This window comes from Papaver somniferum, chromosome 11 (assembly GCF_003573695.1).
Source record: "Papaver somniferum cultivar HN1 chromosome 11, ASM357369v1, whole genome shotgun sequence".
In the NCBI taxonomy this organism is placed as follows: Eukaryota; Viridiplantae; Streptophyta; class Magnoliopsida; order Ranunculales; family Papaveraceae; genus Papaver; species Papaver somniferum.
Window position 1 is genome coordinate 77208346 of NC_039368.1, and position 20676 is coordinate 77229021.

General features: G+C 37.0%; 2 protein-coding genes and 1 long non-coding RNA gene across 6 annotated transcripts; all 3 read right to left on the minus strand.

Annotated features, from left to right (window-relative positions):
- Nucleotides 1-266: 266 nt before the first annotated feature.
- LOC113320523 (probable serine/threonine-protein kinase PBL7) lies at nt 267-6945 on the minus strand. Its single transcript, XM_026568428.1, has 5 exons — nt 6794-6945; nt 6356-6525; nt 1363-1540; nt 895-1289; nt 267-780 (listed from the first exon to the last, which is right to left on the minus strand). Exons 2-5 carry the CDS (start codon nt 6428-6430, stop codon nt 511-513), a joined length of 918 nt encoding a protein of 305 aa, XP_026424213.1. The 5' UTR covers nt 6431-6525; nt 6794-6945; the 3' UTR covers nt 267-510.
- A 3193-nt stretch (nt 6946-10138) lies between these two features.
- Nucleotides 10139-11636, minus strand: LOC113322943. The gene is made up of 3 exons (XR_003347365.1): nt 11495-11636; nt 11297-11381; nt 10139-10486 (listed from the first exon to the last, which is right to left on the minus strand). It is a non-coding gene; the product is annotated as an uncharacterized LOC113322943 (long non-coding RNA).
- Nucleotides 11637-12614: 978 nt separating this feature from the next.
- Nucleotides 12615-16906, minus strand: LOC113322614 (40S ribosomal protein S12, mitochondrial-like). 4 transcript variants are annotated; one of them, XM_026570744.1, is made up of 6 exons: nt 16669-16906; nt 16434-16514; nt 15730-15932; nt 14666-14740; nt 14081-14149; nt 12615-13419 (listed from the first exon to the last, which is right to left on the minus strand). In XM_026570744.1, exons 1-6 carry the CDS (start codon nt 16673-16675, stop codon nt 12892-12894), a joined length of 963 nt encoding a protein of 320 aa, XP_026426529.1. In that variant the 5' UTR covers nt 16676-16906; the 3' UTR covers nt 12615-12891. The 4 variants fall into 4 exon arrangements, with proteins under 4 accessions (XP_026426529.1, XP_026426527.1, XP_026426526.1 ...); XM_026570742.1 differs by having other exon boundaries at nt 15730-15941; XM_026570741.1 differs by having other exon boundaries at nt 16434-16547.
- Between the last annotated feature and the right edge of the window lie 3770 nt (nt 16907-20676).

The window sequence follows — 20676 nt, forward strand, 5'->3', positions numbered from 1 at the left end:
TTTGAAGCAAACTCGGAGAGAGCCCATCCAATCAGGACACTACTCCCGCACGCATAATACTCCCTCTGTTTTTGGAAAAGAGATACTTTCACTTTTTTATTTTAATCTAAAAATAGGCCAAATTGAAAAAGTGAAAGTACCTCTTTTCTAGAAACGGAGGGAGTAGTATCGCAGTAGCAGGATAAGCAATGATCCTGTTAGCCAAGTGCCCTCTGCCTACTCAGTATTTATGTTATAAGAAAATTGCAATATTATAGAATCATGCAAACTTCTCAAGTAAGCTATAAAAACCAAAGGCCACATCACCAGCAAAACCTCCAGCCAGAAAGCAGTTGATATGAATACGTAGAATAACTAAAAAGTACTGACTTACTGCCGAATTCAAGCTTACAATGTCAAGACTAATAAAGGAGTTGTTTAATCACAACAAGGCAGGGTCCGAATTATCAACATGACAGTCTTACATGGTTGTTCCATAACTTCACTAGACCTCTCACACCATGATTCAAACTATGCAACTGCTACTGCACTGCGCCACATGGTTAAGGGAGTAAATGGATCAGCTTCGGTTGTACCCTGTGCTTCTTCATGGATTTGGGAGCCTAAATTCGAAAGAGTAGTCACAACTTCTGCTATACGGGGTCTTTTGTGAGGTTCTGGTTGTACACACATTTTCGCAAGATCGAGAGCCTGGACAAGTTCACGACATGGATACTGTCCATTCATGAGGGGGTCCGCAATTTCTGGGAACTTCTTACTGTCTTCAAGTAATGGTCGTGCCTGCAATGTCAACATGGTGAAACGCTAAGGAAATGCACGAGAAAAACAAACTGCAAACTCTCATCAGATTGGAAAACAAGAATAAAAAAATGGAGAAAGAGGAATAAAAGTTACCCATGAAGTAAGATCGTGCTTTCCAGAACCGCGTATGTTTTCCTCAACTAGCTTCTGCCCAGAGATCAACTCCAGCAAAACAACACCAAAACCAAAGACATCAGATTCCAAAGTGAGTACGCCAGTCTTCATATACTCTGGACCAATATAACCACCTCCTCGCACCAATTTTGAATGTATCGCCACATAATTACATTCAGGACCATGTCTTGCACAGCTGAAATCTGACAGCTTTGGATTATAATTTTCATCGAGTAAAATACTGGTACTTTTCAGGCCACTATAGATTACAGGAGGATCATTTTGATCACGCAGATATTCTAGAGCCTTGGCAACACCCTCTGCTATCTTCATCCTAGTCTTCCAGTCTAGAGGCTCTTTGCCGGGTTCAAGGTCTACAACATAGAAGATCAAGTTAGTTCTTATAATTGATTCACCATGTCATGATACACAGGTGAGAAACCTTACCATGTAAATGAAGATTCAAGGATCGTGATGGCATAAGTTCAAAAACAATAATATTATCTTTCCCTTTATTACAGTAACCTATCATCTTGACGATGTTAGAATGCTTTACGGATCTGAGGATTTTAACCTCTTTGGACAAATCTGCCTCCTCATCAAACATTTTTTTCACAGCAACTTCCTGAATGTCAGCACATCAGCTAAACCAGTCACCACTGCAGACCAGTTCCAAGCACAGTCATCGGATACAGTTCAACAGAACTAAGAAGCATAACAGTCTTCCACAAGACCAGATAGTAAACGATTGTATTTGCGTTAAACTCGTCTCTCTAGTTATCCAAACAAACTAGAGATATCTTGTAATCACTCAAATATATAAATAAGGCATGGTTCTCCACAAGAGAAGTGTGGAAAACAATTCTACCAGAAACTCATTCTTCGACTTGGTATCAGCCTTCGATCCAAGATCGTTCCGCTCAATACAACCACAAAAAAAAAATAAAAAAAAAGCAAAACAAAACAAAAGCAGCACATATCCAGTAATCAAACACACCAAAACCTCAGTCACAAATGGCAGATGCAATAACTACTTTGCGTCAGGTTCAGATTCATCACCTAGTGACTCTGAAGCATACTGAAACCAACCATCACCTCTGGAAAGCACAGTTCAGACCAATTCTAAGAGGTTATGATCTCTCTAGCTTCGTTGATGGCACAAAACAAATACCACCCCGCACTCTTCCTGACAGTACAGATATCAATCTAGCTTTCACAGCTTATGAGTCTCAGGATTCACTCATTGTTGGCTGGTTAAATTCGACCCTAACACCGGAGGTTCTTAGCACAGTGTCTGAGCTCACAACATCGAAATCAATCTGGGATGCATTGGAGGCTGAGTATGCTCCAAAAACCTTTGCTCACCAGAGCTGTCTCAAGAAGCAGCTTCACTGCATGTCCAAAGGTAACAAAAGTCTCAAAAATTATCTCAATGAATCTAAACAACTATTTGATCAACTAGCTGCCTTTGGTTACAATGTAACTGCTGAAGAAAAGAAGCAGTGTATCAGCAATGGATTAAATCACACATATGATCCAATTGTAACTGCCTTGAGTACTGTGGAAGGTATGGATATACAGACTTTTACTTCTCATTTGTTGTCTTTTGAAATGAGGATTGAGCAGCAACTTGCGCAAATCAAAACACCCATGGCCAACTTTGTAGCTACCAGTTCTTCTCCGTTTTCAAGCAAGGCACAACGCAAATTCAACAACCAATCAAGAGGCCCACCGCCTCCAAACAACAACAATCAGCGTCATCCGCAGAATCAAAGACATTCGGCATTTTCAGATATTTGCTGCCAAATCTGTAAGAAACGAAATCATACAGCTGACCGTTGTTGGTTTCGTTATGAGCAAAGAAACACCTCTTCCATGAGACCTCCAGCTGCCTATCTGGATTTCCCTGGTGATTCATCTGCAGACCAGTGGGTTACGGATTCCGGTGCAACCCATCACATGACTGCCAATGTGAACAATCTGTGTATCCCTCATGAATATGATGGCACTGACACATTCAAAGTGGGTAATGGCAATAATCTGCATATATCTCACGTTGGTAAGGCAGTTTTCATGTCTAACAATAGAAACTTCTGCCTAAACAATATATATCATGTGCCTCACATAAAAACTAACCTACTGTTTGTATATCAATTCTGCAAAGATAATCAAGTTTATTTTGAGTTTCACAAAGATTTCTTTGTTGTGAAGGACAACACCACGGGGGCACAACTGCTAAAAGGGAGGAATGAAAAGGGTCTCTACATTTTTGATGGTATAAAAGATCGTAGCACAGCTGTTTTTCCTACATCATTTCTCTCTGCCAGTTTACCAGTATGGCATCAGCGGCTTGGTCATCCCATGCTTAGCACAGTTTCTAAGATAATAAGCAAGTTTTCTCTTCCAGTACTGAATAAAAAGTTTGATTTTTGCCACTCTTGTCACATAAGAAAGAGTAGGCGTTTACCTTTCTCTAGTAGTTCCACAGTGTATGATGCACCTTTAAATCTAGTTGTTTCAGACATTTGGGTCTCCCCTGAAATTTCAAGAACTGGTTTCAGATATTACCTACTCTTTATGGATGTTTTCACACACTATACTTGGGTGTTTCCTATGATCAAAAGATCAGATGCTTTTCTCATCTTTAAACAGTTTCATAAGCAAGTAGAAAACTTGACAGGTCATTCTATTAAAGTTTTCCAGTCTGACAATGCACTTGAATACCGAAAAATAACTTCCTATCTCAATGACTGTGGCATTAAGCATCGCTTCTCTTGTACACACACTTCATCTCAGAATGGCATTGCTGAGCGACGGATTAGACATGTCACAGAGAGTGGCCTAGCCTTACTATTTCATGCTCATCTTCCTCAAGCTTTTTGGGCAGATGCTTTCACAACTGCGTGTTTTTTGATAAATCGTCTTCCTAAGTCTTCTACAGAACCAAAAACACTAATAGAACTACTTTTCCACAAACCGCCAGACTATTCTATGCTTCGAGTCTTTGGATGTTTGGCATATCCTTGTCTTCTACCATATAACTCTCACAATCTAGAGCCTAGGTCTTTGCCCTGCATATTCTTGGGTTACAGCCCAGATCATAAAGGCTATGTTTTCCTGCACACTCCTACTAACAGGACATGTTAGGTTTGAAGAGACCACTTTTCCTTTCTCTTCTTCTACGCATCAGTGTCCTGAGGTAAGTCTCGACACTCCTTCTACCAGTACAGAGTTCTTAAGTTCGTATGTGTTTATGCCTCAACAACAAGTCGATTCCAATTACAGCTGCAACGACCACACCATCCATCTCCAATTCTACAGATGACAACATCAGTCGTCCAAGTACATCGGAGCATTCAGCTGTACCTTCTACACAACTGCAGTCTTCCACAGCTGATCAACCTGAAGCCCTGACTCAAAATTCTTTGATCCAGCCTCGGAATACAATGGTCACTAGAGAAAAAGCTGGTATTTCGAAACCTGTCCAGAAGATTTCTCTTCTAACTACTAAGCACCCACTACAAGATGACGGCTTCATGGAGCCTACCTGTTACTCAAAGGCTTGTTCAGTGCCTGAATGGAGATCAGCAATGGACTCTCAAATAAATGCTTTAATCAACAATGTCACTTACTCTCTGGTACCATATCAAAAGGGTATGAATATCGTAGTCTCAAAATGGGTGTTTTGTATAAAGAGAAATCCAGATGGTACCATACAACGGTATAAGGCACGTCCGGTGGCCAAGGGATTTAACCAACAAGAAGGGTTAGACTACGGTGAAACCTTCTCTCCTGTGATTAAGCCCTGTACAATCCGGTTAGTTCTCTCACTGGCAGTGATGAACGATTGGACATTGCGTCAGTTGGATGTTGAAAACGCTTTTCTTCATTGTGTCTTGGAAGAGGAAGTCTATATGAAGCAGCCTCCTGGTTACGCTGATCCAAACTATCCTAATCACGTGTGTAGACTCCATAAGTCATTATACAGCCTTAAACAAGCACCACGTGCTTGGTTCTCCCGCCTCAGTAACCATCTCATGAAGCTAGGATTCACTGCTTCAATAGCTGACTCTTCATTGTTTATTCAAAAGAAAGGAAACTCTATTACATATATATTAATCTATGCTGATGATATAATAGTGACAGGGTCAGACATCGGCGTTGTGGATACTCTGATTACGGATTTGGGATCAGAGTTTGCAGTAAAAGATATGGGGGCTTTATCTTACTTTCTGGGAGTGGAGGTATTGCGACAAGGCCAGTCATTAGTTCTCTCTCAGAGAAAGTACGTTGCAGATTTGCTACGTAAAACAAAACTCGATGGTGTCAAGCCTGTGAGCACGCCGCTGGCTGCGTCTATGAAGCTACAGAAACATGGATCAACAAAGTTCCCTGATCTAACTCTCTATCGTAGTGTAGTGGGAGTATTACAATATCTACATATAACTCGTCCAGATATTTCTGTTGCTGTGAACAAAGCTTGTCAGTATATGCATGAGCCATATATAGAACACTGGGAGATGGTGAAACGAATTCTACGATATCTAAAGCATACTGTCGAGTATGGTTTATTCATTAAACCTGGAAGAGATTATAATCTGCATGCATACTCAGATGCGGATTGGGCTGGCAGTCTTGATGACAGGAGATCGACAAGTGGATATTGTATTTACTTTGGGGGAAATCTTATTTCATGGAATGCACGCAAACAAAAAACAGTTTCCAAGTCCAGCACTGAAGCAGAGTATCGAGGTGTGGCAATTGAAACCTCAGAGCTAATCTGGATCCAGTCTCTGCTTGAAGAACTAGGGGTTGTTACGCCTACACCCACTCTTTGGTGTGACAACATTGGGGCCACGTATCTAACAGCCAAACCAATATTCCATGCTCGTACAAAACACATAGAGATAGATTATCATTTTTTCCGAGAAAGAGTTGCACGAAAACAGTTACATGTTACGTTCATCAGCAGTCGAGATCAACTAGCAGATATATTTACAAAGGGGTTCCCAACTCCGAGGTTTCAACTCATATGTGACAAGTTGAACATTCGTCAACTCCGGTTCAACTTGAGGGAGGGTGTCAGCACATCAGCTAAACCAGTCACCACTGCAGACCATTTCCAAGCACAGTCATCGGATACAGTTCAACAAAACTAAGAAGCATAACAGTCTTCCACAAGACCAGCTAGTAAACGATTGTATTTGCGTTAAACTCGTCTCTCTAGTTATCCAAACAAACTAGAGATATCTTGTAATCACTCAAATGTATAAATAAGGCATGGTTCTCGACAAGAGAAGTGTGGAAAACAATTCTACAAGAAACTCATTCTTCGACTCTGAAAAAATTCAGTTTATTGACACGTTAAACAGTCATCTAATAACATTTAGGACCATGTCATCTAATAGCATTTAGGAATAAAGGTAACAACAACTCTCACCTGGCCGTTTTCGAGAATCCCTTTATACACACGTCCCAATGTTCCTTCACCTAAAACACATCCGGTATCGGACATATCAGAGGCGACAATTACCTCTGTTGATTCCAATGAACGAGCATTGGCAACACAATTAAGAAGTTTAGGTTGGTCTGCTTTAAAACCTTTAGTTCCTGAAATCAAAACATATGCCCTGCCCATCAAACAACATTAAAATTGAACTTCCACCATTCTCTGTTGGAACACAGAGAACAAATGCTCCAGACAACAACAACCTTAAATATTCATTGAGCAAAAACATCAAACACCACAAAGTCATCACAGATATAGTAAACAGTAAACTAAAGACCAAATTCAAAATTCGAATAAAACAAACCCAATATAAATAAACTAATATGTAGAATAAGAAGTAATCAAGGAATTAAAGGATGAATTATGTACCATAACGATGTTTTTTCTCGGAAGATTCTTCAGTTTCGCCATTAGTCGATCTAAGACAGGAGAAATATGGAAACCTAGCATACCCACATCAAAACAAGCGCAAGCAAATGGGGGAAAGAAGTTTTAGAGCGCCGAGCTCGTACACAAATCCTCTAATGTCACATGACCGAAACTCGTTCGTAAACAGTGCCACGTAAAATTCTCTAACAATGCCCACGTTTTCGTCGCCTTTTGTAGTCTTGTTTCTTTCCACCTTGAGTTTTTGTTCAATTTCTTCATGAATGTTATACAATGAGGTTTTTGTTGTAGACTTGTAGAAGTCCTATAGCGTTTACCATTTCCTGAAGGATGTGTGGTTCTCAAAATTATGGTGCAGAAAGTAATATGCCAAAGACTAATATACCGTTACAAAATCGGGCCAATTTGAGACCTAGAGTGATTACTTTGGACCTATGACTATAAGCCAAAAACAAAATTAAAGTAAAAAAGATAACCCCTTATCCAACTATTTTACTAAATGGCAAAACTGTCCCTGATTAAGTAATGTTAATTTGGGTGATTAAATGATGTTTAATCAGGTTAACTCTTGAATAAACTACCATTAATTCATCATCAAAACTTGATTTTTTTTTGAATTTTTCTTAAGAAACTCGAACCATAATAGGTTTATGTTTGTGCAATTGTAAACCGATTTTGGGTTGAGTTTTCCAAATAACGTAATAAACCCAGAATCAGGGTTTTCTAAATACCCAGATAAACCACAATCGGTGTTTACTGATGCCCACATAATCCGATTGTACCTTACTTTCAGAAACAAAATATTCATTACATAGTTTAGGAAATTAGCGTATTACATATATAGGATTCAGTATGAGTATTCTAGAATTTGACACATCAAATGTTCGTCAATGAACCTACGCGCACGTCAGTACAACGTCGTATATTCTTTCTGGTGAATGAACTTAGTTTTCGCGTTACGAGTTCTCCATAGCCCATTGAAACGTTCCAGCTGAAATCAGTGAATTCACGTATGTTAGTATGCGAACTTTTAATGATGACATAAGTATAAATATTATCGGATTACTCATTTTTTCCCTAAGAGGAGCTTGTGGATGATGTTGGTACACCATATTTCTAACTTTAACATACTCTCGCATTGCATTTTTTATGTAGTTGAATCAAAATGCCAAGTCTCTCCTTTGCTTTTATTGGTATTCTCGGTACGCTCGTAAAAGAACTCTTTAACTTTCTTCCAAAACATTGAATAGATTTCATTCTGACGTTCACAGGACGTATTAGCAAACGATTTAACGAGACACAAATCTTCATACGGTTCTCATTCCATTTTCTAGGCTCATTGTGTGATGTGCGACTGGCTCAAAGAGGTTGTCTTTATATAGATATATATTCAACGAATATTTTTTTCAAATTCAATTCAAACAATCGGAGTTTTGGTATGTCCACATAGTCCGATTATGTCCTTGCAAAATCATGTAAAAAGTGCCTCTCAATAATCGGATTATAATATTGCACATGTAATCCGATTCTTGGCAAAAAAAAGTTACATAAGAACTGCCACTTTTCTTTGCAAGAATCGGATTACATGTGATGCTAACATAGACTGTTTATAAAGGTTGTCAAGATCTACCTCTCAATAATCGGTTTTTAATATGTCACTTGTAATCCGATTCTTGTCAAAAAAAGATACAGGAATATTGTCACTTTTTCTCACAAGAATCGGATACCCACATAAGCCGATTCCAGAATTATGGATTTTTTTGTTTTGTCAGAATCGGACTTTAAAAGTATCTTTATAAACCGATTCTGAAAAATTAAAAACTAGGTGAGCAAAATTTGTCAGAATCATATTTTATATAGGTAAATGTAAACCGATTTTGATAGAAAAAACTTATAGAGTCATGCATTTTCTGCACACACATTGTAATTGGTTCTTTTGTCGCGTCTTAGACAAACACAAACAATTTTCAGTCATTCATAAACTAGGAATATAACCAAACATAATTCGAAAATAAGTTTAAGACATAAGTTTTGACACCATAATTATCCATAGTTAAAGACATAAGTTTGAAACCATTTATTCATCAACATCCTCACCACGACCACGTCCACCTCGTCCTTTTTTAGGAGGTTGGGAGCTACTCGATGCACCTTCAGAATTCCTTTTTGTGGTGACGGTGACTCTCTTCCGCTTTTTCTTTGGCCCCTCATCCTCCTCCTCCACCTCCTCCCCGAACCTTTTTGTGGTGAGGTGGTGGGTCATTGATGATGATTCTTTTGGATTTACTCCCGGAGCCCCTTCGGTGGGGAGCATTTAAATTTTGACCACTTTGTCGACGAGGTCCCAAACTCTGAGGAGATGCAAATCCATGTTTTTTCTTAGATTTCTTCTCGGCTTGCTTTTGTTGCTTGTCCTTGTTTGGCCTGTAGAATACGGAGATAAGCGACAAACAACAAAGGAATCATATAAGGTATATAGTCGATCTACTCAATACACATTTATAACCCGATTCCTAACATGACATACAACAATCGGATTGTATAAGTGCTCATGTAATCTGATTCTAACAACAACAAAAAGGGACATAAAAGTTGGGCATTTTTAATTACTGTAATCAGTTTACTCTATACACGTGTAAAATTCGATTCCAGCATAATAAAAACAATCAGTTTTTTATAAGTGCTCATGTAATCCGATTATTGACTAAGCATATAACAATTCAAAGGCCACATAATCGGTTTTTGTGGACACATATGTAATCCGGTTCTAACAAAAAAAACTTACAGAAAAAAACCGGTTATCCTTGCAGTAACTGAATCGGGCTATATAGACATTAACATAGCCCGATTCTGGTTCAAATTTCTCGAACCAGAAAGATATTCATCACAATCGGGGTATGTAGACATGAAGGTCAACCGTTTCTAATTACAATCTGTTCACTCGTAGATTAACATAATCCGATTCTGGTAAATCCAGAAAAATTTGATTTCAAAATTTCTAATTTCTAAGCGATTGCATGTTATTAAAACCTACTTTAGAGGATTGGGTTGACAGAAAAGTACCTGATTCGATCAAAGATAAGGGTGCACACGGTACGGTTCGGATCGGTTCTTGCCAAGACCGAGTACCTGTACCTCCCTAGACTCGGTTCCAAAATTTTGGACCGGTACCTGTACCCTGTACCTCGGTTCCGGTACTGTTCGAGACCAGTACGGTACCAAGTACGGTTCCGGTACTATACTCGGTTCCAGACTTTGCAATTTTTCTTGTTAATAAGGACCTGTTTTACTAAGCATGTATTGACAGTATTGTTAACAATTAACAACTAACAAGAAGAAACAATACTATTAATACTAGCAAAGAAAACTATCAAATACCAAGTCTTAAAAAACTAAAAAAGTAGCAAGTACCATAAGAGTCAAAGATTGATAGACAGTCACTCACACATTCACACACACAATTAAACAGTACTACAGTAGTAGGAACTAAGAAGTAGTAAAAGAGTCTAAGTAACAAGTAGAAGACTAGCAGTAGCACTGAGTCACTGACTGGACATTGGTGGTAAAAATGTAGCACTGGTGGCAATGACAAATACAAAGCCTTGAATATCTATTGATTCTATTCCATGGCAGCAACACTGGTGGTGGCATTGATGTTGATAGGACCAAGTAACGCTGCAAAAACAAGTAATAGAAGTTATCAACTATTAGTCTATGTTTATTACTGCAAAACAAGTAATAAACTAATAATGTAATATGTATATCTGTTACCTTCTTCACAAGTAAAGCAGAAGTTTCCGTAAGTAAATAATACAAAGCAAAGCAGATTTCAGCTAAAAAGAGTAACTACTTATCAACCCATAATTTGAATTCATAGCAGGACAGTGCAGTAATGGTTATCAACTCATAACATGAATTCATAGCAGGACAGTGCAGTAATGGAGAAAATTGAATCCCTTCACACATACAGAAACATAGATGCATAGAACTAGCAGAATTCACATACAAAAGCCCAGTACTCGTTCACAAGTACAAGCCTCATACTAGTGCACATTTCATTACAAAAAGGATAACTCAATCAGTGCTTATTTTAAGTTGCGGCACCATCAGTGTTTATCTCCACCCCCAACATACATTTGCAAGCTTAAAATCAGCACATACATACTAAGGCAACTTCTAAAAAGAATTAGAGCTATCAAAAATCAACTATCAGTGCAAGTTTCTCAGCTTAATCCAACTATTCCGTGTTTATGCCCACCCACAACATACATTTTCAAGCTTATAATCAGCACATATACACCAAAGCAATTTTTACCATATGTCCATAGGCTCAAACCCAATTTTTTGAAGAACAAAAAAATTCATTTAATTCACAAATTAAAACGATGATCAGTAAATACAATTTTAAAACCAAATTCAAAGTCTGGGTTTCATATGAACTAAAAAATAATGAAAATCAAAAGATTATGAAGATAGAATTCTTACCAGTTTGGTGGAAATAAAATCCAAGCCAAATCAAATCAACTCTTGTAGAGAAGGAATAAATCTTTTTGATATCTTAATTACAAATCTGATCCAATATCAAGGAAGGTAGAATTATTAGAATACAAATCAACACTACTTCAAAACCCTAGGTTCCAAAAATCAAAATAGGAGAATTGAATCAACTGATTCAACACTTACCCTTGGTTAACAATTTCTCCTTCTTCTTCTGAATCGAGAGGTGGTAAGTAATGGAGAAGAGAAGATTCAGAAGTCTCCTCCTTGTAATGGAGTTCTTCACTTCTTCTCCTTCTCAGAGAGAGAGGAGACGGGAAAAAAAAAATGAGAAGAGAAACCCTAGCCCTATAATGTTCGATTATATACCCCCCTTTAATCTAACGGCTAATACTGATTTATTATCCCCTAAATCTAACGGCTACTACTACTCGGTACAGTCGGTACGAGATGGCACGGGACTTGTATTGGACCGTGTACATGTACCTCCCAAAGGCCGGTTCCTATTTTTTGGACCGGTACCTGTACCCTCTTCTTCGGTTCGGTACAAAAACAGGTACGGTTCCATCGGTTCCGAGACGGTCCATCGGTCCGGATCGGTTCCTGTGCAGGCTTAATCAAAGATGCTTCGTTTTCCTCAACCGTTTTGTTTCGAATCGCTTCACTCTTACTAGGATGCTTCACTCTTACTTGTTTCGACGAAATTTCATGCTATTAGGATGCTTCACTCTTACCTGTTTCGACGACATTTTATAGAAAAAAGAGACGATTAATCGTTTTTGAAGATGTTTTGATTCAAAAAAAAAAAGGAGAAGAAGAAGACGAGAGAATCGGTTTATAGAATTGAAATTGAAACTGGTTTTAGTTTTAGGTTTTATTATTAAGATTTAATGGGGTAAATTTGTAGTATGGATATTTTATAGAGGGTAAACTGGTCAATTCATCAAATTTAGACACCCCTTAACCTTCTTTATTGGGTGGATGTGGAAATCTATAGGCCCAAATTAATCACTCTAAGCCCCAATTTGGCCAGGTTACAAAAGAAGTTCATGTACTCCCTCCGTCTCACTATTAGATGACCTAGTTGAAGTTTGCACAATTCTGAAGGCATTGAATGAGGAGTATTTTTAAGTGTTTTTTACAATTATACCCTTATGGATAATAATTTGTAAATTTAGAAACGATTTATCTCTCAAACTATATCATGGATTTTTGTAAACTTTGTATCATTGGAAAGCATTTTAAAACACCTACGTAACGAGTATAAACATGGATATCAAATTATATACATTTCTTATATTAACGATAACCAATGAAAATGATAATTTTAGAAATATTCCCTTGTTTAATGAAATAGGTCAACTAATGGTGGGACAAAACTTTAAACTAAGTAGATCATCTAATAGTGGGACGGAGGGAATATTTGAAATTTGCTACAAGGGGTACATGTACATATCTAAAACATGTGACCCAAAGGGTTTGAAAAGTACACAAATTCAAAATCACTAAAAAAAATCGCTAAAACTAGAAGCCAAACTTAAAATCTTCCAGATTATGCTAAAATTGAAATAGGCTTCGTTCGCTCAGTTTGCATTCTGTTTTTCGGGTGTTTTTCGTGGCTTTTTGGTGCCGTACTGGGATCTACCTCTTTTACGATCTGGAACACCCTTCAAGTCCCTGATTCCTCGAATGCAGTGGTAATTCACACCTGGCAAATCTTTGACTCCACCTCCTCCAACTAAGACAATACTATGTTCCTGTAAATTATGCCCCTCGCCAGGGATGAGACAAGTTACGTCTTTGCCATTAGTCAAGCGTACTCTAGCTGTCTTACGGTTGCCTGAATTTGGTTTTTTTGGCGATGCCAATTGAACTGTAAGGCATACTCCTTGCTTCTGGGGACAATTACTCAATCTTCGACCTTGTGCTTTGTGCTGTTTCTTTGCTCTCCCATGACGAATCAATTGACTTACTGTAGCAAAGCAGACATGACGCTGGATACGGCGAGTTGCCACGTTTCCGAATGCAGAAACCCCCATGCGCCTTTTTGGAATAGGGTAACGACCAAGTCCTGAAGGTGGTAGTTTACAGTTGATGCTTGATGATGTTACCTGGAAGTTTCAATTCAAAATTGAAATCAGAGTATCGATGCTGATTAGCAGTTCAGAATTCAAGTCATTGGTACCAACACAAAATGACTTCATCAATCTACTAGGACTATGTTACTAACAAAAACTGAAATAGATTAAGTTTAAGTTTAACACATAGGAGATACACAGAAGAATCACCACTGAATCTACTACACAAAGTCCTGCTCCAACAGCAATGCCAACGAGGGACTAAATTTTTAACTGGGAATTCTTATAAGTGATTAAATTTTCCGTGGCAACAAATGTCCCCACTGAACTAGCAGCAAATAAGGCCACAAGAAGCCGCTTTCAAGATTGCACTCGCATTGTCATGTATATAACGAACACGCTATGGTAACCAATGCATGTTTGACTTGTGATCTTTAATAATGGCAACGTGTCGTAGTATTACTTCTCACAACCTGTATCACTTAACTAGCTAGTATAGTTGAAAGACGTCTATAGCACTGCCTTAAATGTATAACTACTTTCCCACCCTAAGGTTGAAGAATTGTTCAATGAAATGATTCTAATAACCTTTTTTCCATGTTTGTAAAGAAGTTCAAAAATAGAAATCCATAATATAAATATGGTTTAAAAACACAAAGAACAAGAAAGGGTAAAGTGTAACTAGTGATCTTACTGTTGAACTAGCATAAGTTGGCCCAGAGATGTAAACCAGACCATCTTGAGAAGCCAAATCCATCATAGCCTATAAAAGGTAATAAATTTGTAAAGTCAATAAACAAGTCAATCCATTTTAAGGTATTCAACTAATATTCACTAGTCGACTTGCAAGTGCCACAGCTTAGATCAAATGAACTATGTATGCACCAGGTATTTAAAAGATGCTGTAGATCTGTAATCAGTCGACCTAATGTTCTATCATGTAACTGATCTATGTCCAAAGTCAGCTACACTATAGTTTCTAACAATCTTTTAGTGCACATATCTATTTAGGTATAAACAAACTCTGATTCTTCTTCCCATGTGATACCAAGCACAAGTTAAAACTAAAATACTGGAAAGCAGCAACGAATGATATAACTTCTGAAGTGCAGAAACATATGATTTTGAATGACCAGCCAAAATCCAGTTTTGAAGTTCAATGATGTCTGGACCACGGTGCTGATCAAATGATCATACATAAACATAAAAAGAGTCGAAAAATAAAATACTTCACCCAGAATTTACATTATCAATATAGATATGCAATTGGCTTTCATACCTTGGAAGTGAGCTTCGTTTTTTTGAGAGCGCTCGTGATTGCTGGAATGCTTAAGCTAGATTCTGGATGTGCGTCCTGTTAGACATAATGACAACTAAGACACGCTCAGTAAGAACATGAAACAGCAACAACAAAAAGGACTTTGAACATCCAAATGGCTCGAATGGAACGAGAAATACTGAGATTGGGCTCACAATGTTCCGAGTTTGTAATGACTAACAAATATCTGTTTCTCACATTAAAGAAGAATGTTGAGGAATAGCCTAATCAAACACTTTAAAAAGGTGGCTTTGACAACCAAATGGTACTGTTAGAGAAGCATGCACAGAGTTCTATCATCTAGAAACAAATATGTTCCGGCAGGCAGATGCGACAATAGACATGAATTTGTAGGGTTTGTTAAGAGTCACCTATATCCAGCCAGATTGTTTTCTTCAAAACGTATGGTTCACTCTGATCAAGTCTTTCAGATCTTCTGTATGTGCAATGTCTAGAACGAGCCAATACATGAACTCTTATGAATTCAAAGTGGAATGAACCTAACCCTTCATTTAAAATGTGACACAAATGTTCAATGGTGTGAAAGAATGATAAGCATCAGAACATATGCAGGACTGAGGATAGAACCGAGTGAGACAACAGTCCTCTTCCCTTACAAAATCCAAATTACTGTAACCCTTAGACCTCATATCTACTCGAGTAAAGAGTACACACTTGAAAAAAAAGCTATCATGAGTCATGTAGGTCAATAATCCAGTAGGGTCCAACTAGATGGGATCAACTAAACTTGGGAACTGAACAGAAGTCAAGTTAATACGGAACTGGAATTCACTCTCCAAAACTGGCAAAGGAAAAATCGCAGATGATGGTAGTGGTAAAGCTAATTAGTAAATCACAGATGGGATCAACTAAAACAAATTCATTTTGGTGCCATAGCAACCCGCCTCGACCATAATCAACTAACAACCATTTGGGAAACAAAGGAAAGAATGAAGTCATAGAAGCATTTAAATACCATTCAACTAAAAATAGGAGCAAGAGAGTAAAACTTGATTTGTACATACCTGACTATGACCCATTGCTGGAGACAGAAAATCAATCAGACGCGCTTTAGATTGTTGTGCCATCCATGAATCTTTTTCCAGACCACTTAAACAGGAAAAAGGATATCCAGAGAATAAAGTTTTCTCTCGTTCGAATGTGTTTTTCTTTACAACACATCTGTAGTGATTTCCCTGTTTAAGCAACGGGTGGCGCATCCAATGACCTGTTAAAACTACAAATCACTCAGCCAGGATATTTGTAAAAGCAATGATAATTATATCCCCAAATGTAGAAAAGGAAAAAGAAGTTGTTTTGTGCAGCACCAGCTACATTATGGTTTTGCTAGCATGTTTAGGAGGCCAATTTCAATAGTGGACAAATGACCTCAAATGCACGACAATTGACATGTTTTAGTAAAAACATCACATACACATCCCATGTAACTCAACAGCTTATGTAGGAACCAACTGACCCTTAATTTCGCAAGCGGTCAGCACAGCAGACAACTTAACCTCTACTTTTAATTGTAACCTTACCACTGTATGTTCATTACATACTTCTCTTACTAATGTATATTCAGTCCGTTTGGCATTTGGGCTATGTGTATCAGCATTCAGCACCAAGCGATTTTATGACCATGATTGAACAATGACAAGTGCATCTAATTAAGAACTCCATTTTAACGTCAATCACATTCAAAGTAAATAAAACTCCATTTTAGTACCTGAATTCTGTACTGGGCGCATTCCAAGCAAACCCGAGTTTCCATTTGAATGCAATTGTTTCCCACTGTATCGAATAGGATCTATACAGCAAAAATACGAGTGTTGGACACAGCCTGCGAACAAAGTAAGCTGATCATGATGACAAAAATAATTGCAGTGTGCGAATAGTTCAAAGAATTATTTCCTTACAAAAATTCATAAAGAACAAAAAAAAAGGGGGGTGGAAGAACTGACCTAACATATTTTGTCCGATTAATCAGAGAAGGAGATTGGCGTCTTCTAAGTTCTCAGTAGAGTAATCATAGTGATGTTAGAGCCTCAGACGATCATATGAGAAGTTGTGTCTTGTAAGAAGGAGAGACCGAAGTCGCTCTGTCTGACTCTCAATAACACAACACCGGCGGTCCGGCACGCACAAGAAGATGAGAGAGATGGAGGCGGATGTTATCTTTTCATTTTACTTTTTTAATCGTGAAAACTATTGTAGGATTCAACGTTGAAAAACCCAACAAAATGGATCCTTCACCATCAACTCCATATTTTCATATTTTATTATTTCTAGACCCAAAATTTTATAATTTAAGGTTTGTCAATAAAGTTTTCGATTTGGAGAATTTCGTAATGAGAAGAACGCCCTTTATTATATACTTCTAATGAAACTAGCTATACGCTAGGGTTCATTTCCAGATTCTTTTTCTTTTTCACTTTCTCTCTCTCGGCTAAAGAATTCTAGGGTTTTCGGAGCTCCATCAATCTCTGGTTATCTAATGATGAAAAGCAAATCTGAAACAACGAACCTAAATTAATCGTTGGTTTTCTTTTTATCATCTCCAGTCAAATGAAACAGTGTTGAGCATATCTGAAGCAGAATCATACCAGTGTAGAATCAATCAATGAACCTAAAACTGAGCATAAAGAAACTCGATTCATTTCAACTGTAACTCGATTGAAAAACCTAAATCGCTATTAATTAGCAATACCTATTCTTGAAGGCAATTTATGAAACGCAGGGAAGGCATGTTGAGAATCAATACATATATAGAGATTCATCAACAAAAACGATTGGAAATATAAGTTTATCTCTCTAATCTTAGTTATTTATTTGAAGTTCTTCGTTTGATTTCTAAAAGAATTTTCAGAAAATCTTTTACGATTTTAAAACGATTGGAAAGAATTTTACCTTTAATTTTTAATGTATTTTGAAATCGATGTTCGGTTCTTATATCTTCTTATCATTATCTTTTATTGGAAGTAAATTTCGAAAGAAAAAAATCAGTCAATTTTTTTAACGTTCTTCGTTGTGATTCAATTAATCACGAAAACTCTTAGTTTGTCGTTCTGATCTTCATATTGATTCGACAATCATGATAAGAATGTTTTAATCTATTTACTGATTTTAGAGTTTCTGAAAAATATTTTAATTGAATTTTTCCCTAATTTTGGTTCTTCATCAATCTTATCTGAAATTCGATTGTAACAACAGCTGAAGGTTGTTAATGCTTGAAAACAACTTATTCATGAACTATTTAATTTTAATATTTTTTCCATGATCTTAGACCATGATAGTTTTTTTATGTTACAAAACCAACTTTTACATCTTAGATCAAAGCAAGCTCTAAATGCTAAAGAAAACATGAGCCACACCAATCTTAACACCATTGTCATATCCTCAAAGTTCATGAGTTATTATGTCTTAAAGAAGCTTCTTATAATGAAAAGGATTTCATGGAACATCTATGACAAAAAGATAAGTATCCAATGTCTTGCTTTAAATTTTTTCTTGTTACAAAGACCCGCATCCTGTGTTTCTTATCAATCACTAACTTTTCAAATGTAGAATATGTATGTGTGTTGTATCAATTATTTTTTTAAGCCGCATATTGCTTAATAAACCTTAGATTCTTTTTGGCGAAAAGTTTGCAACATAGTTGTGTAACTGCGGCGTACACATTTCATATGCATGTGTAACTTCCGAGTACCCAAGCCATATGCATGTGTAACCTCTGAGTACACATCTGTTTTCATAATCTTATTGTTCTGATTGCTTTAAGTTATTTATTCATATGGTTTGGTTTTCATACTTCAGGTTAGTTTTGATATGTGTAACTCTTAGTTGTTCAGGTTTAGGTTTAAGTTCTCATACTTCATCTGATATTTTTTGATGTTTAATTTTGTTCTTCAGGTAACTTTTCATGTTGAATTGATAAAGAAAATAGGAACACAAAGTGTTAGGTTCCAAATACTGCAGTACAACTATAGGAGGTAAAAACTGAACTCTAGGAACTTTGATTGTCTTCTTAATTCTCAACATTCTGTGAGCATCTGTTACTCTCATTTATATTAGGAAGATGCACGTGTAACTGTGAATCATCTGTAGCTCTTTATATCATTATATGAAAAGTCTGGAACCTTGTGTTGGTATGAACCCGTTTTTTATGAAATTGTGCTGCTATAAGCATGTGTATCTACTAGTTACACATGCTTTCTAGCATGCGTGTCTGCTAGTTACACATATTTTTTAGGATGTGTATTTGCTGGTTACACTTGCATCTTTGATGTGTATTTGTTGATTACACATGTATTTAGGGATGTATATCTACCATCCTTAGATGATTCTTCTCTTAAGAGAAAATCAACTATCCTCTTTTTTCATTTGGACCTTGCTTAACTTGAGATTTTCTGTTGATGAATTAATGCTGGTATAAAATTTCTTTAATTTGGTCACGACTAACTATAATGGTGGTGCATTTAAAAACTTTACACATTTGCTACAAATTAGAAACTTCATTTGTTGCTTATAGGTTGTTGTACCGGGGTAAAAGCTTGCATTTCATTGTTACGTGTGCATAGAATATTTGGTAATTTAGTAGTTCTTAGAGCGAGATCTGTGAGAGAGTTGTCAATTATCTTTCCTGTACATGTTTTGTTTCATTTGTCTCATCAGCAAATATAATCATTCACTGAATGACATGCTTATATCTTCGTAGGTTTTGGATTATGTATAAGGCTAAGAAGGAGGGCCCAGTAGTTTTGGTAAGCATCTGAGCATTTCACACTTTTTTTTTACCTTCTGGCCCTTTCAGTCTTCACCCGTAAATTAACCTTCACCATCTTCTTGCTCCACAAGGTTGGAGACATCCCTGGGAGGGTCATGAAGATCACTCTCACGGGCATGGGCATGGAAATGGACAGGAGCATGGGGTACTATCTCTAGTTAAATTCTAATTCGTGCTTCAGCGCACAGTCATGTTACTCTGGCCAAATGACGCTATTACAACTCTATGAAGTTGAAAAAATATTAAAATCAGTAGTTTTGGGATTAAATTTGAAGTCTAGTTAAATTCTTAGTTGTGCTTCATCGCACAATTATGTTACTCTGGCAAATTGACGTTCTTACAACTCTATGAAGTTGAACAAAAGATTGAAATCAATAATTTTGGGATTAAATTTGCAGTAAAACTGTGTGACTTTGTAGTTTATGAATTTACTTCGTCGTTCTATGTTCACTGCAGCCATGACTTTGGCACAATCCATCAGTTGGAAGGTAGTTGCAGAGACAATAGATTCATCAGGAATATAAGAGTATTATTTGTAAAACAAGGAATGCAAGAAGTATACCTCCATAAAGTTACCCAATACAAGAAAGGTTAGGACAGTATCGCTTCACAAGGATAGAAAAATTATGACCGTAAACAATCAAGTTATTTCAAATGAATATTTGAAGTTATTAATTTTTGTAGAGTTACACAAGTAGACTTCGTAATTGCTGAGTACATAAGTCATATGTATGTGTAACTTCAAATTACACAAGTAGGATGCATATGTAACTCCTAGTTACACAAGTAAGATGCATGTGTAACTTTCGGTTACACATGCATTTTGTATGTGTACAAGCTAATCACACTTGCTTGTTTTAGGAGTGTTTAAACTATGGTATCTCAATATTTATATGGAAGTAAGTTCTGAATAATTGTAACCTTTTCTGGATCGATGTCTATGCAGGTCTCGATATGGTTTGAACGCACTGACATGGCACTAGCTTACTATTAGAAGCAAGAGCATTTACCAAAGCTTTGGGATATTCTAGAAGTTTATGCATGTATAGATAATGATGCTGGCTACTGTAAAGGTGAGCATTGTTGATCCTTAGCTCTTTACAATTGAAAATGTGTGTTTAATTAGGCTTGAATTCTTAACCAACCTTTCAATCAAATTATAATAGAGCAAAAGTAGATGCAAAGG